The sequence below is a fragment of the Canis aureus genome, chromosome 16, assembly GCF_053574225.1.
Source record: "Canis aureus isolate CA01 chromosome 16, VMU_Caureus_v.1.0, whole genome shotgun sequence".
NCBI classification, from domain to species: Eukaryota; Metazoa; Chordata; class Mammalia; order Carnivora; family Canidae; genus Canis; species Canis aureus.
The window spans coordinates 40,364,411-40,381,346 of record NC_135626.1 but is presented as its reverse complement, the minus strand read 5'-3'; the positions used below and the strand labels follow the sequence as shown (position 1 = coordinate 40,381,346).

At 47.1% G+C, this 16,936-nt stretch overlaps 2 protein-coding genes across 5 annotated transcripts in view; one reads left to right on the top strand and one right to left on the bottom strand.

Annotated features, from left to right (window-relative positions):
* Positions 1 to 28: 28 nt before the first annotated feature.
* On the bottom strand, positions 29 to 3,976 carry NKIRAS2 (NFKB inhibitor interacting Ras like 2). Its single transcript, XM_077853249.1, has 4 exons — positions 3,825 to 3,976; positions 2,745 to 2,852; positions 2,096 to 2,337; positions 29 to 1,486 (listed from the first exon to the last, which is right to left on the bottom strand). The coding sequence occupies exons 2-4, from the start codon at positions 2,836 to 2,838 to the stop codon at positions 1,247 to 1,249; spliced, it is 576 nt and encodes a 191-aa protein (XP_077709375.1). The 5' UTR covers positions 2,839 to 2,852; positions 3,825 to 3,976; the 3' UTR covers positions 29 to 1,246.
* Positions 3,977 to 6,167: 2,191 nt separating this feature from the next.
* DNAJC7 (DnaJ heat shock protein family (Hsp40) member C7) overlaps positions 6,168 to 16,936 on the top strand; it is a 29,947-nt gene continuing 19,178 nt past the window's right edge. Inside the window, exons 1-2 of one of the 4 annotated variants that reach the window (XM_077853243.1) lie at positions 6,171 to 6,793; positions 10,876 to 11,636. In XM_077853243.1, coding sequence (XP_077709369.1) covers positions 11,608 to 11,636 — 29 coding nt within the window. In that variant the 5' untranslated portion in view covers positions 6,171 to 6,793; positions 10,876 to 11,607. Of the gene's footprint in view, positions 6,794 to 7,431; positions 7,582 to 10,875; positions 11,637 to 16,029; positions 16,052 to 16,936 lie in introns of those variants that run through there. The other 3 variants (XM_077853240.1, XM_077853245.1, XM_077853244.1) reach the window with 3 other exon arrangements.

Genomic DNA, 16,936 nt, shown 5'->3' with positions numbered 1-16,936 from the left:
ATTAGAAGCATGAAGTGGACACGGGAAGTTGTGGGTGACAAGCTCACTTTATAGCATGTTGAAAGTGTAACCACCCTTCTGAGCCCCGACAGATCTGTCAGCTCTGAGAAGCTGCTACTGGTTTGCCTTGTTCTGTTCAGGCATCTGAGGTAAGGAAAGGCTAGAGGAGCACCGTGTCCAGCCTTCACCATGGCAGCAGGCATAGAAACACAGGTAATTTATAAATAGAAGTCCACCTATTAGCTGAAAACAACCACAGGAAGGGGTGAAGACCAGGCCCCACCAGTGTGAGGTCCACTGATTGGACACTGGGTGGGCACTCCTGCCCCCTGGTGGTTGTGGGGAGCAGTGTTTCAGCCTCCAGCGCCCGTAGGCATAGCACCTTGAAGAGGGAGACGCCGAGGGAACAGGAACAGCCAGCCCGAAGCTGCAGGCAGGATCAAATCAGAGGGCTGGAGAGGATCCAGAGAGATCCGGTTTAAACAACTCCCATCACATTACAGATGAGAAAACTGAAACCCAGAGAGGGGGAAAGGCCTTGCAGGGTCCCAAAGCCAGTGGGTGAAGCCCAGCCATCATTCCATCCCATCTCGCCAATGAGGGGGCCAAGGGCTGTGTGCTCCCTGAGCAGGAAGAGGAAGTAAAACAACTGGGACGTTGGGGGTGGGGAAGAGTTAAAGCCCAAAATTACACTTCCCAGGAGGCTGGCTTCTTCCAGCCAAGGAGAGGACAGAAGATCAGGGTGTTGGAGTTGGACTCCAGCACGCATACACATGCGCATGTGTACGTATCTACACGCACATACGTGATGCCCGGACACCTTTCTCTGGAGTCCAGGCTGGTGCCATAAGTGTGAGTGTGTGAGGCTGTGTCTGTCCGTCACTGGCCAGGAAGCCCACAAGTGGGGGACCCCTGTGACAGGAATCAGAGCCTGGACTGGGTACTTCTGCAGGGCAGCTCTGCTTCCTATCCAGGGCAGGTGGTAGGGGACATTGATCCACAACTGCCCCAGATGGCAGCAGGGTAGGTAAGATGAAAGCTGGAAGGGAGGGAGGATTTGGGGGCACTAGCCTAGATTATCGGCACTTCCCAGAGTTGGGAGGGAACAAAAAGTGACCTGAGCCTGGGGCAGCCCAGCTGCCTGGCCTGGGAAGGATAGCTTGCCTAACCCCACCCCTGGAGAACATCTTCCAGAGCCCCAGAAGCCAGAATGAGGCTAGGAAGGTAGAGAAGGGATGGCAGCTCTTCAGCCATCCAAGGAGCCGCTGCCCTTGTTCTTGCGGCTGAGAGGGAAAGCAGACTTGCTCTGAGGTTGGGTCATCTTGCTGGCCAGGTAGACGAAGGGCTCCAGCAGAGAGCGGCGGTCGGCCACAGACACCTCCCACAGCTTCACCTTCTCGGACTTGGCCCAGTGCTGAGCCACGTCTGGGTCTACACGCCGCTGCTCCTGTAGGTCACACTTGTTGCCAAGGACCACGATGGTGACCTAGGGAAGAGGGACAGAGTAGAGGCCTGAGGATGTACCACGGACCTTGGGTTTCGGTTGATCCCTGGCAACTACCTAGGAGTCCTAAGAGAAGGGGAAGTCTGAACGGTTAATGTTTCACATCTTTCTATGTTAGAAACAATGACTGGGGAGAGGGAGGTGATTGCTTTGTCCTCTCCTACCTCTGTTTAAATTCTGGCCTCCATATGGCCGTCCCTTCAGGAGTTTCCTTACAAGCCCTGTATCACCTATGCCCGCTCAATACTAACAATCAGTCTGTTAACTGGTGAGGGAGCAGCCCCCAAATGCCGGCAGCTTAAAGGGGGATTTGGGAACCAAAGAGCCTTCACAGCTAAGAGCAAGGAATCATCATAAAGAAAGATTAGTGGGGGCTTCTGGGGTTGGGTCAGGAACCTCTCTGGTTAAGCTGCTTCAACACATGGCCACCTCCAGGAGGAAGACAGCCTCTAGTGGCCTCCATCCCCCTCTAGCCCCTACCCCACCTCCTGGGATATGAATGAAAAACAGAGTCATGCCAGGCTCCCCAAAACCAGCCCAAGGCCCACTCCATCTCATCACTAGTGTCCTCCCCGATCCCCTCCCATGCACCTCCTTCTTGTCCTTGGACTTGTCGATCTCCTTCTTGAGCAGCTCCACACGCTGAAAGGACTCTCGGCTGTCCGTACTGTAGACCAGGACATAGCCGTCAGTGCAGGAGAAGCAGTGCCGAGGCAGCTCAGCCCCATCTCGGAGCCCCCGGGTGTCATAGAAACGCACTTGCTCCCGCACCCCCCGGTCGGTCTCAATGGAGCCCACGTAGATGTCTTCCTGGGTCTCAATCATCTCAGAACCTGGGACAAAATGAAGAGAAAACTTGTTTGCAGAGAGAAGGAAAATGGGAAACATGAGTGTAACAGGCTTACCAGACAGGGATGGAAAGGAATGTGTGGCTGAGGAGAGAGAGGGCCAGGAATTGACAACAGGCCGGCACGACTAGATGACTTGGGAGGAACAGACATTAATCTCATGTTAATCCCGTGCTAAGCAAAAGTGTGACTTGAGACTTTTCCCTCCCTATGTCAAACACTGGGTTTCCTCTCTCCGGATTTCAACATGCTAGGGTTGGGGTCATTATGCAGATTTCACTCTTTGCTGTACAACAGCCACCGCCACCAGCTTTTAGCCTTTTCATGTTGTGATCGCATCCTACTTATTCTTCAACATCTTGCACTGTGCCGTTACCCCCAACAACACTCACCTACTACATGGTTCCCATACAGAAGCTGCTCCAGGATGGAAGTTTTACCCACAGATGCTTGGCCACACACGACCACCTTGCAGCTCTTCCCCATGCTTAGCCTTCAGCCTTGAAAGACAGGAGCACAATGTATGAGGTGGGATGAAAACAGAGGGCTAAATACACAGCCTCAGGGATTCAGCACTGTCTGTCCCCTACTCTGGTCAGGGCGTATTGGAATGATGCATCTACGTCCTGCTCCGGAACAGTGAGCTATACTTTATGCACCTTTGTCATAACCAGTACATGGCCAGTAACTGGCTCACGGCAGATTCTTGGTAAATGCCACAAAGGTTGGGGGGGGGGGCAGTTTCTGGTTTAAAGGAATCACTGTCCACGTTCCCTTCTGTGCACAGGATGTGGAGGACCAGTTGCTGAAGGGAGCTCTGGCTCAGCTTCCTGTCTTGAAGCAGGACTCCACGGAGAAAGAAGCAGGAATGCTGTTTTGGGTGGATCTGTCTTAAGCCACTCTTGGAGGAGAGTGAGCAAATAAGGAGGGTACTTTGCTTTCCTGTATGACTTATCTGGACCACAACTAATTCCCTCTAATTCCCAGTCAAGTCCGTGGCTAAGATAAAGAACATCACACAAGAAAAGAGTGGGGAAAAAGAAAAAAAAAAAAAAAAAAACTAAGGGGAAAAAGGCTTCGGAGAGGAAAAATCTGTGCCTGCCCTTGAACCGACAAGCCCGGAGGAGGAGGCTCAGACACAGAAATCCCTTCTCCGGAGAGGTCCCAGACAGAGATCTCGTCCGAGGCATTCCCAACACAGGCTTCCAGGAGGAACCCCTGACCTCGACTGCCCCGGAGAGCAGATACAGATGTGGTGTCTCAGACACTTCTCGAGAAAACTCCGGATACAGACCCCTCCTCCCTCCTCGGGATCCTATATCCTGGGCCCTGCAACTACGGGATACCCCCGGGAGAGACTGCCAGGGGCGCTTCCGCCACCGACTGCCCTCGAGGGGGCCCCCCCCGGGGGATCGGAGGCAGGGACCCGCCTCCTAAGGCAGTCCGGACGCGGCGGCCTCCCCGCTCCGTACCTCCCGGAGCCCTCGCAGCTCCCGGGCCGGGCCCCGCCAGGCGCACCGGGACCAGGGAGGCGCCGCACAGCCACAAGCGCTCGGCCGCTCCCGGGTCCTTCCAGGCTCCGACTGGCCCCGCCCCCCAGCTTCCGTCCGGCAGGACCAATTCCGGCGGCGGCCCGCAGGGGACGGACACACAGCGCCCCCACAGGCCGGCGGGGAGAATGACGGCACCTGGGCTGGTGTGCACCTGAGCGCACCTGAGCTCCCTGGACGCGCGGTGGCCCGTGTCTCTGATGCCCAAATGTTCTTTTTCTAAAGGCTACCATAGTGCAGCAGCACTTTTTTTTATTCAATCGCTTATTAGTCAGATGTCTTCGGAGCACCTACTCTGATCAGGCATAAAACCACATACTGAGAAAAATGGACGAATTAGACAGGGTACCTGCTCATTAGAACGTCACCGTCTAGAGGAGCTAGACATCTAAACCAACAATTACAGGGCAGCACGGTGAGAATTATTATGGAAGTGCTATGGGAGCACAGCAAGGGGCATTTAACTTCAGGGACAGCGGGCATCACAGAAAACTTCCTGGAGGACGTTATGTCTGCTTTGAGATTTGAACGGTGTGGAAGAAAAGAGTGGAAGAAAAAACTGGCAAAAAAAAAATCATGGCATTTTCTGGAACTACAAGTATTTGGGGGGTCAATATTGATGGTGGAAAGGAGGCAAATAATCAAAGACTGGGTATGGTAGGTCAAGTTCAAACTGTTTTTTTGTTTTGTTTTGTTTTGTTTTGTTTTTTACTCATTCACGAGAGACACAGAGAGAGGCAGAGACACGGGCAGAGGGATAAGCAGGATCCATGCAGGAAGCCCAACGATCTTCCTGGGCCAATGATCCGGGTCTCCAGGATCATTCCCTGGGCCGAAGGTGGCGCTAAACCGCTGAGCCACCAGGGCTGCCCTCAAACTGTATCCCAACAGCAGTGGAAAGCCACTGATAGATTTTATGCCAATGAAGTGACATGATCAGTTTTTGCTTTTAAGAAAGTCATTGACAAAAAGAAAGAAGAAAGAAGAAAGAAAGAAAGAAAGAAAGAAAGAAAGAAAGAAAGAAAGAAAGAAAAAGTCATTGACAGAAGAGTGAAAAAGAGAGAGATGAGACTGGGGGCCAGTTGGGAGACTATATGGAGAAATATAGGAGAATCAACAAGACTTGGTGATAAATTGGGAATCAGGAGTGAGAAAGAAGGCATTTATGGAGTCTCCTATCTTTCTCATTGGGTGACCAGTTGAATGGTGAATCAATTTGACAAGATAAGGAATTCAGGAAAAGAGAATCAAGCATAGCATTTGTTTTTTCCTTTGTCGAAGAGTGGGGAGAGAACTACAAGTTCAACTTCAGTATGTTATGTCTCCAGGATTTGTGAAACACCCAAGAGATCCAGTAGATAGTTGGATATACAGATCTAGAAATTACAACTGAGAAATCCAGGCTGGAAATATCAACAGAGTTGAGGGTCATCTACAGCTAAAATTAAAGCTATGAGAGTAAATGAATTGGTTTAGATGCAAAGAACACAGTGGGAAGATGGTCTAAAGGCAAGTTGGCTTCCTGCAGTAAACCGCAGACCGTGAGCCATTGGTTGACAGGGCAGGTGGTCTTTGAGTCTGTGCCCTCCCAACCTAGCACAAAGTAGGCACTTTGGAGAGGCTAGTGAATGATTGGCTGGATGAATGACTTCCCTCTTCCCACCCACTGAGCCTCTCTCATCCTTCCCTACCCGTTGGTGGGTGTGGCTTCTGCTCTCTTAGCACTGTGATAGGAAGACCTCCTAAGAAGCCTACTAAGAATGGCACATGCTATGGAAGAATGGAGAAAAGGAGTCCATCCTTTTTTTTAAATTCACTTGCTCCCTTATTTTAGTTCCCCTTGACTTTTTTAACCTCAAACTCCCCCAATTTAACCTCAGAAAGCCCCAGTGTAATCAAACTCCACAAATACTGTTGGTTTGGGTGAGGGAGGTACTACAAAGATTAGGCTGTGTCCTTGCCCTCTCTGAGTTCCCAGTCCAGACTGCATTCGGCAAGACAAGCGTGCTGAGCAGGGTATTTCTATAAAGAGTGAGAGACCTGGGGACACTATGGAGCAGGGACCTCACCCTGCGAGCTGCCTTATAAACTCCAGGGCAGGGTCGGGGGCGCCGTGCCACCCTCCCTAGGCTTAATGCTGAGATGGCACTCCTAGGCAGCTGACATGAAAGCAGCCTCATAAAAGGCTCAGCGTCATTAGGGTGATGAACCAGTTGTTGCTTGGAGATCCAGAGGGGATGAAAGGCGCGGGGTGAAGACGCCCTGCGTTCCCCTGGCTTGGTTGGGCAGGGCTTCCAAGGGCCGATGAAAGCTGAGGGAACTGGGCTCAAAGTGTGTCTTCCTGCCTTTCCCGGGAGGAAGCTGTGGACACACTCCGAGGTCGAGAAGGTAGTAGTGGGGGAACCTCTCCCTCCAGGGTCCTGGGTCATCGAGTCCTCAACCCAACTCAGACTCTCCTGAACCTTAACTGGAGACGCTCTAGGATCGGAAGTTGCTATGGCAACGAAGCTCTCAGCATACTGAGAAGAGCTCAGGCCTAGAGAGGCGCCAACCTCCTCTACCCCCCACTTCCGACCCACGGATAAAGTGGCGCCCCCTACGCACAGGAACCGTTCCTGGGCCCCCGCCCCGGCGCGGAGACCACCGTGGACCTCCGGGGGCGGGAGGCCGCTCTGGCCCCAAGCGGAGCCTCTCGCTGGTAGACGGGCCCGAGGGAGCCCCTCTGGGCGCAGCGCCGCTGAGCTGCTCGATGCTCCAGCCGGAAGTGCTCTTCACCGCCTGCCTCCCACCCGCCTCTCTGGTCCCGGCGGTAAGATGGCGGCTGCCGCGGAGTGCGATGTGGTAATGGCGGCGACCGAGCCAGAGCTGCTCGACGACGAGGAAGCGAAGAGGTAACCGGGTAGCAGGGTAGTGGAGGGCGGGAGCTTCAGCTCCTTGACTCCGGGAAACCGGTCCCTGCCATGGTGCAGCCCCCGCTGAGGCGATGCCCCGCCCCCGCGACCCCCCCCCCCCCGCCATCGCAGACCCCCTGAAGGGGCGCTCCCGGAGGTCGGCCCTCCCCTCCTGCTTCCGCCTGGCTGGGGAGCTGAGGCACGGCCTCGTTCTCTGGCAGAGAGGAACGTCGCCCTTATGGTAGAGGCCGGGTGTTGGGAGTCTCAGAGATCTGTTGTGAGGTGGGGGAGGCTGCGCGGCGACTATGACGACTTCCTCACATCGCCGCCGACCCCCGCCTTCTCTGGTTAACTTCTGTGCATTGTTGTGTGTCAGCACTTTGCATCTCCCAAGCCCTTGTTCTCCTTACTCCCTGGTCTCCTCAGCCCCGTTCCTCAGTGATAGGCCCCAGGGACCACTAGCCTCGGTCCGAGTGTGGCTCCCTTATTGACCTGGGGGTCCCCTCCCCGTACCCCAGAAGTCGGGGCTGGGAGAGAAAGAAGGAAGAGTGGGGGCCTTGTCTCGTGCTCTACACGTCAAACTCCTGCCCTTGCGTCCTTCCGGAGTAAGATCCTCATTCTTCCCGGGACTGCTCTTTCTTGAGTTAAACAGAGAGGAGGGCAACTGCTTGGGCGCTGTTGGCACTGCTGGGCAGCCGCAGTGGCTCGAGATTGCCAGTCCGGACTAGCCAAGGGAGCTGCTGAGTGAGTGCTTTTCGAGAACACTCTGGATTCTGGCTACAGCTAAGGCAGGTTATTGGAAGTGGGTTGGAACACAGTTGTGGGTAGTCCTACTTGTCCTAATCCTGGAGGAAGAATTCACCAAAACGTCCGGAAGCCTGGAGCCCTTTCCTTAGAGAGGGGCTGCATCCCCCCGTCCCCTCAGTCTGCTTTCCTCCTCTTTCATACCTTTGTACTATTAAGCCCTGTATGGATGGCTTCAGTCTGGCTTCATGAGGTCTGAAACCAGGATTCTGAGAATTTTTTACTATCCGAGTTAGAAATACAGGAGGTACTCAGGATGACTTAATAGTTGTCAAGTTTCAGGGTTGTTTACTACAGCCTGTGTCCCAAGATGTGTGGAGAACTGAGAAGCTTGACAAAGTGTGTAGTAAGTCCCCAGGATAATCAGAGAAAGCGGGCATACCAGAGTCTAGTCTCTCTGTTCTTAGTTTTGAGTTTTTACCTTATACCCTAGTTCTTCTCAGGGGTTTAGGATTAAGCGTCATTAGCATCATTAAGGAACTACAAAATGGGAAACAAAGCTCCTCCCCTCTACCTCACACAGTTTACGTTAATTGCAAGGATTTACTTGGTATTGTAAAGAGTTCAGTGGGACTTTTTTTTTTTTTAATTTATTTATGCTAGGCACACAGTGAGAGAGACAGGCAGAGACACAGGCAGAGGAAGAAGCAGGCTCCATGCACTGGGAGCCTGACGTGGGATTCGATCCTGGGTCTCCAGGATCACGCCCTGGGCCAAAGGCAGGCGCTAAACCGCTGCGCCACCCAGGGATCCCTCAGTGGGACTTTTTTTGTGTGTGTTATAAATAGGGACTTGGGCTATATGTAATAATTTGAAAAAAACCTTCTCCTACTTAGTGTAGATCTCTGATTGGGGTTTTACTTCAGACCCCTCTATCTAAAGCAGGTCCTTCTCTAAAAAACAAACACAGTCTCATAAAATTATAGTAAATGAACCTGAAGATATATTAAGAAATGCAAAAATAGGTGATGCTGTAACATAACCACATGACACAAAAACGTGATATTGGTTGCAGTACAGCGGAATAAGAAGGGGTGTTGACTTAAGCTAACTGCCTCGTTTCATGGAATTTAAGATGTCAATTTAAGATGGTTGTAAAATGCAGTTTTATCTACCGCTGAGAAAATGTACTGTAAATTTAACTATGAAAAACTACATTCTTGCTAAATAGGCATATACGTAATACGTATTTATATTGATCTCTTTTAGATATAATAAAACATAGATACTTATATACCACTTATATGAGCAAATCAAAAGGAAAATACAATGAAATTTAAAAAACCACAGTTTGACTTTCTGGCATATAAGGCATCCATAGGAGAGTAGAGACTAGGCTCTGTTAGTAAGAAAAAGCCTCGTTTATGTATGGTTTTCCAATGCTGAAAATGGAGTGACAATCTAGAAGTTTTGGAGGAAGGTGGTTTTACATTTTTAATATATCCTGGAATCCTGTGTAGCCACAACAGAGGGCTAGGACAGGGACATCCCTTACAGATGCCCTTTAGTCATTTGGCCAAGTTTGTGTCTCTTGTTACAGTCCTACTACAGTTCACTTGGGGACACGGGCGTTGATGGGTCTCTGGGGTTGTTTTTGTGAAGTCTAGCAAGGAGTCCTTCCTTCCTAGCATCTTGGCTCAAGGGCATGCTGCTGCTGCTGCTAAATTGTTACAGTCCCACAGGGGACAAAGTGAGAGGAGCTTTCAAGACTTGGGGCCTCATAGTTGCAGCATTTTAAATGACTGCATGTTTTATTTCATTAGCTTCAGTGTCTCTAGAGAGAAAAGAAATGAATTTCAATTTTTTCTTGCCCATCATTTTGACAAAGTTCTTTTTCCCCCACAGCAGCTGAGAGGCTAAAATAAAAAATGTATTAGTTGGCACTCCAAAATAGATCAGGGTTCTGAACATGAAGGTTTATTTCTTTTTGCCCACCAGAACAGAGAAAGCTACTTAGAGTGCCAGAGAGCTAAATTTCAGTGGTTTTACAATTCAGCTAATTTAACTTAATTTAATTAAATTAATTTCAAGCCTTACACTTTCCTGGAAAGTTGCTGATTGCTTTATCTGATATATGAATACTTGTCTCTAGTGAAGGCCCTCTGGTCACATTTCCTCGACTGGGGAGGTGTCCGTAGGTAGTCTTTATTACGGTAAAATTGAAGTATTTCAAGTTGCTCCAAGTTGCTCATGGATAGAAGAAGCATTCTCTGTCTCAGCATGAATCCGTGAATCCGGTGTGACCACCGGACAATAGGGTCTAAAGGAACCAACGAAGCCTGAAGCCATAGATTTAGGAGATAGAACATCCTTATCTGATTCCTTGATCTGATAACCTCTGTATCTGTTTTCATGGTGGACTCAAGGAAGACCATTAGGTCCTTTCTTAGTATCTAGGTATGGTAAACTCTGTAGAATTTGCTTTTTATTTCTCTATTCATGTTGTTGGTGGGAAGTGCTGAACCCTGAATCCATATCCCAGGATATGCTGCAGTTGTTTATTTACTACAGCTTCCTGGGACATTTTGGAGTTCATGGGCATAACTGAAGAGCTTGTGGGGATGCCTCTCCCAGCTCTCCTTTCTCACTCTGTTTTAAATTCTTAGGTATTTGTCTCTCTAAACTTTCTCTTGAAGTTCCAGGGCAGGCAGCTAGACATTTCAGTAAGCCCACAAGCTAAATGGGATATTATCTTTTTTTTTTTTTTAAGATTTTATTTATTCACAAGAGACACAGAGGCAGAGATATATAGGCAGAGGGAGAAGCAGGCTTCCTGTGATCCCCGGATCCGAGAATCATGACCTGAGCTGAAGGCAGATGCTCAACCACTGAGCCACCCAGGTGCCCTGGGATATTATCTTTGATCTTAAATCCAAGTCCGTGAAAACACTGCTCTCATCCTTCATTTTCATTTTGGTATACTTCTAAGCGTGGGGTCAGAGGGGAAGAAATGGGAGGTGGGACAAATAAGTCATGGTTGGGACGCCTGGGTGGCTCAGCAGTTGAGCGCCTGCCTTTGGCTCGGGGCATGATCCTGAGGTTGTAGGATCGAGTCCCACATCGGGCTTCCTGCATGGAGCCTCCTTCTCCCTCTGCCTGTGTCTCTGCCTCTCTGTGTGTCTCTCGTGAATAAATAAAATCTTAAAAAAAAAAAAATAAGTCATGGTTAAGAAGGGATAAAGCTAGGAATACAGGATCCTGAATACAGGATCCTGAATACCAGGATTGAACCTGATTACCTAATTGATTAATTGAACCTTTTTTTTTTCTTTTTAAAGATTTTATTTATTCATTCATGAGAGACACAGAGACAGAGGCAGAGACACAGGCAGAGGAAGAAACAGGCTCCATGCAGGAAGCCCGACGAGGGACTCAATCCCGGGACTCCAGGATCACACCCTGGACTGAAGGCGGCGCTAAACCGCTGAGCCACCGGGGCTGCCCTGAACTTGATATTAACAAGTAGCAAAATTGTTAAATCAAGGGTACTTGGCTGGCTCAGTCGATAGAGCATACAATCCTTGATCTTGGGTTTGTGAATTTGAGCCCCATTTTAGTGTAGAGATTACTTAAAAATAAAACCTTTTTTAAAAATTGTTAAGTCATAACTGGAGCTAAGGTAAAGTATAGAGGAAGGGTCTCTCTGCCCTTGCTGCTTTAATTTGGGTGCAAATACTAACCAGAACCAGAAACCAACCAAGTCGAATGGCAGTTGCTCTCAAGTCTAGGCCATTCCCAACGACCAGAAATCTGATTGGCAGAAAACCCAAGCTTATTGAACATTCTAGCCAATCAGGGATGAGTGTAGTCATTGAAGCTAGTATTTTAAAAGTTTTAAAAAGCTGAGTACTGGGCACTTGCCTTTGCTTTTTTTCTCTAGGACTTTAGAAGATTGGAGAACAATGGTCAGCGGCTGCCTAGGTGCCTTGTGGTCTGATGCACAGTCCCTCTGAGAGCCCATTTCTCTCTTACTTCATTAATGTTTGGTCCCTTTTCTCCAGTGCTGAGTGATGTGGAAGTTACTTAGAGGTCGTTCCAGGTATTCTTTTAAACTGTCTGAATTTCAGCAGTAAGAGCAGGATTCATCGTGCAGGTTACCCCAATGTCTATTCATTGTATTGGGTTGACAGGTTTTTTTCCTTCCCCATCTAAATCAGAATAGCAGTTTCTATGTTTTATCCCACCATTGGCAAGGATATGGGTGGTTGAGGCTTTTGAGAATGAAAATATGAAGAGAGATAACTTTCAAAGGCTAATTCTGACATCTAATATTCTCTTGTCATGTTACTTAAAATTTTTGTGGGGAGGCCAAATTGTCAGATAAGCAAAGTATTCACCTTCTCTTCTGATTCTTTTATTAGGCTTTTGGGGAGGGTATGTGAGGAAGCAACATTTTCTCTTATTCTTGGGGAGTTTCTGTCCTAAGAGTTCTTCCTCTGGAAGTTTGCCCTGAGATAGTCAACCACCTGTTAAAGTAAGGAATCAAGAGAACTTTATTTTACTTACTTATTTATTTATTGAGAACTTTAGCAGCAACATACCAGGTGACAATCTAGACTTCCCACTCTGGTTCCCCCCTCCACTCCCACCTCTCCCCAAAACTCAAAGCAGCCTTTTTCTTAATTATTTTCTTAGTTCTAGATTTTTGTTGGATGCTAATGTCCCTAAGAGGATATTAGGAGAGCTCACAGAGTGAGGAACCATGGGATAGAAAATGGTGGGTTTTGGGGTATGTTATGGAAACAAGCCTCTGGCTGTTGGTGAAAGGCCAATGACTTATGTCCTCAGAGTGGCTTCTCAGAAGCAGCTTTATGGTTGGATCCCCTTTTCTGTGGAGTAAAGATTAAGTAGATGCCACAGATTGTGACACTTCTCATTTAAGGAACTAGCATCAATTTATTATGATTGAGTCAGCTATTTCATGTGAACATCTTTCTGAGTGCAATAATTTCTGTCTGGGTCAATTGATTAGTTGGTTGCCCCCCCCGCCCCCCCCGCCCTAAATAAGACATTGCCAACTCCAGTGTGTTGCCTGGTGTCCTTCCCTGCTCTAGCAGTAGAGAGTGCTATTGCCTTGTCTAGACTGTAACTTCATTTGGTCCCTTCTGGCTCTGCCCCTGTTGAGGCTTTCCCCTGAATGTCTAGAAAGAGAATAATTTGAACTGGTATGTTAATTAGTTACCTTCATCTCCTCCCCTCTTTTTGGGGAGAAGGGTGGGTATTTGTGCATTGAAGTGTAAGCAGAAGCACTTTATTCTAAAGCAAATTGGGTAAAAGAAACTGGGTAGCCCACTTTTACCATCTGGTAGCAATTAGAGAGCCCATCCTCTGTTTTCTCTGGACCATTTTTTTTTTTTTTTTAAGATTTTATTTATTTATTCATGAGAGACACACAGAGAGGCACCACACAGGTGGTGGGAGAAGCAGGCTCCATGCAGGGAGCCCGACGTGGGACTTGATCCGGGGTCTCCAGGATCATGCCCTGGGCCAAAGGCAGGTGCTAAACCACTGAGCCACCCGGGCTGCCCTTCTCTGGACCATTTTGAAGCCTTTATTCATACCCAGCATATAGCACCTTGCATTCAGGAAGCACTGAATCTGTGAGATTACTCCACCTATCTCTATAAAACTTGTTATTTCATTCCTAGGCTAGTTAGAAAAGAAAGAAAGAATAATATGCATTTGGTAAGATGGAATAAAAGGCACCTGGCCTCCTTTTACTTTATTCCCTCATGGAGGTCAGAAAGAGTACAACTTGAAACAGGCCCTGTGACGTGCCTTTGGGGACAAGAGGTCTCAGATTGTGGGAAGGAGGAAGGAATTTCTACTCTGAGACTGGCCAAGATCCCATAAATTCTAAAGGGTGGAGGATATTTCTAGATCAACGGACAACTAATAAACTTGACTGAATAAAAGAAAGGGGCGAATAAGCACAGAGTGAAGGTGACATTTTGAAAGTTAGGATGCATAAGGAATATTTGACTTAGGGGCAGTATAAAGTGTTGTTAATAGATAGCTTCTTCTAAGATTCTTCCTGCCAATAAAAGTCTCCCAAATCAAAGGCCCTGAAACATTACTGTGCTCTAACCAAAGAAATCATCTTGTCCTAAGTTGTATTTTTAGCAGTTAGATTTTTCTGTCATATCAGGAGTAGCAGAATACATCAAGAAAATGCAAAAAAGAAGATCTCATCCAAGCTTCTGCATCCCCTTTGATTTAAACTATTATTCATGGCTATTAGAAGAGCTAAACTTGATTAAAAATGTATTATTCTAGGCAAATACTTGAAATAAGTAAAAGCAGTCAGTTAAGTTTTTGTCATACAAAAATATCAGCATATCCTAGGTTGCAAATGTTACAGAATAGTGAACTGTGCTGGTCTTTATTTTTATGCACAGAGGTAACTAAATCTTAAAGTGAGGGGTGCCTGGGTGGTTGAGTCAGTTAAGTGGCTGCCTTCAGCTCAGGTCATAATCCTAGGACTCTGAAATAGAGCGTGATGGAGCAGGGAGCCTGCTTCTCCCTTTCCCTCTGGCTGCTGCTCCCCTGCTTATGTATGCACATTCTCTCTCAAATAAATAAATAAAAATCTTTTAAAAAATAAATCCTAAAATGATACTGTACAAGTGATGAAGGATCTCATCTCTATTTTAATAATTCACAAATACATGAAATGTGAAGCATTTCCAAAGAGAACCCACTTATATTTGAGGGCGTTTTAAAAACTACCATCCAATGAATCCTGCATTAATGAAAGCTGATGAGTAAAATTCGCTCTTTCATTGCTAAGATAGATTAGTTGGCCTAAGGCGAAGAGCTTGCTTAACATCCAACTTAGAAGTATTTAAAGAGAAAATGGAGATTTTTATAGGGCATCTAATTTGGGTCACGTTGCAATGTCAACTGCGGTGTTTTAATGTATGTTTAATTTAGCTGTGCTGTAAATGTGTAGAGTTGACTGGTGATTATAAGCCCATGTTGTCTGAACTGATCACGTGATGCTGAGCCCTGCTAAGACCTGTGTAATACCAAATGATTCCCTTGGCACTGTTCATTGGAGTAATTAGCATCTGTGAAGAATGAGTGCTACATTGGAGGAGAGAATATAACTGCATGATCAGAGGATATACAGATTTTTAACATGTGTAGTGTAGAAGAGCAGGTGCCAGGCTGTAGTTTTGATTGATGAGGTTATTTCTGAAAAATATAGGAATATATTTTAAAATAGCAAAGCCGACCAAGAGTGATATGTAGTCTCCTTACGTGTATCTGTCAGAAGGCCACCCAGGCCCTCCACTGATCCTGCTGTGGTGGACCCTCCCCACCATACCTCCTGAGAGGATAGAAGTTTTTTTTTTTTTTTTTTTTTTTAAGATTTTATTTATTTATTCATGAGAGACACACAGAGAGAGGCACAGACACAGGCAGAGGAAGAAGCAGGCTCCATGCAGGGAGCCCGATGTGGGACTTGATCCCGGGTCTCCAGTACCACACCCTGCGCTGAAGGCAGCGCTAAACCGCTGAGCCACATGGGCTACCCAAGATAGAAGTTTTTGAAAATCTCTCAGTAGCTCTTTTCACAGGAATTTGTGAAAATTCAAGTGAAAGGACTGGTTTGGTGGAGGATTGAATCTTTCCCAGCATCTTTTGGTGAATCAGAGGTGAAGCTTACTCTGCTTAGAGGTTGGGTGGAAAACTAGATAAATTAGTTTTTAATCTAAAAACCTTGACGCTGGTTAACAGGATCTAGTGGGGAGAAAACCAAGGACTGTGAAGTTGGGGAGCCTGTGTGGTGGCCTTGGGTGCCTCACTGGCTCTTTGTTGAAGAACTTGTAATAGTATCACCATAACCACTTCAGGATGCCCAGATCTTCCCTAGGAATGCCTTTGAAAATCTGAAAAAGGACTAGAGATGTAGTGTAGCTATTAATAGCTCCTGCAGGTCAGTTATGGCGTGTCTATATTTTCATGTGGCATTATATTTCAGGGATTAGTCTGAATTTTATTTTGTGTCCATAGAAATAATCTGTAGTGTAATTTAGTCCCTTTTGGACTTCTTTCCTCTTTTTGGTTGGTCCAGGTGAACCTAATTAATCCTAATCCTTCCTTTCTCGGTGCTGATGTGTTTGGTAGGTACATGTTATAACTTCACTTGGTTATCAAATCAGTGATCCTGGCGGTGAGTGGAGTGACAGATACCAGCACCAGGCTGTCCTCGATTCCAGTGTTAACCAGCTCTTCTCCTTCTTTTCCAGTCCCACGCCTTTGACATCTCATCCTTCAGTCCCTTTGCTGTAAAGGCAACTTGAACAAGCTTCAGCCCTTTCTCAGACTCCCAGGGCAGGACTTGAATGGATTTGACCCTGGAATTGTTCCTGATGCAGCCTTGTTCAGTTCTTGCTGCTGCCATGCTGGATTCCAAAGATCCACTTTTTCCTCGGCTGGTCTCACTGGGTCAGGCCCATTGGTTAAAGCTTGTCTCGTATTTGGTGGGGAGGTTCAAAATGAAGGAGGGGACTCCACTCTGAGAGTTGGACCTGGAGGCAAAAAATAAGCATTCAGCCTAAATGCACTAAGTGCCTATTGTTTAGGCAGCTGTTAATCAACCATGTTTCTATGAAAATAAGTCCTTTTCATGAGGCAGTTGTGTGGGAATAGCTAATTCTGGCCTGATGCTGTGCAGTGTGAGGTTAAAAACATGGTAACTTGTCACAACACAATTCTTCTTGTTCTTTCTGCTGTGGGCTGACTCTACATTACTCGCTTTGTTTGCTCTAGAATGGAATCTACTCACCATTTACTAAAATGAAATGCATTTCTTGGGGGAGGCAAAGTCCAGTTCACTAGGTCTTGCGTCTTAAAGAGAAAGGAGCCCTGCTCTCTCTGTGACTAATTGTTAGGAATGTCATTTAGCTTGTTTAAATCTAGATTGCAGTTCTGGAGTTGGATTTTATATGCTAGGGCTATTTTATGTCTTAGTTTGAAGAAATACACATTCATTGCCCATGTCTTGTTCCCAGCAGGACAGATTAATTTTTTAAGTCTTAAGAAATAGATACAGATGAGCATTGGAGAGAAAGCTTAGCATAGTAGATGGTGCATAAGCTTTGGAATCTGATAGGTGTGGGTTGACATCCTGACCTTGGGCCAGTTTTTTATCTCTGCTCCTTATTTTACTTCTCTGAGCTATAGGAATAATGAAACACCTGGTAGAAAGATAACATATGGAAGTACCAGGCTTCAGTAATCATTTCTTACTTTCTACAGCCCATGCAGAACTCCCTTGCCTCCATGGAAGTTTGTGTTTCAGGAAAGAAAGGGCACTTTTCTGTAGCTCTA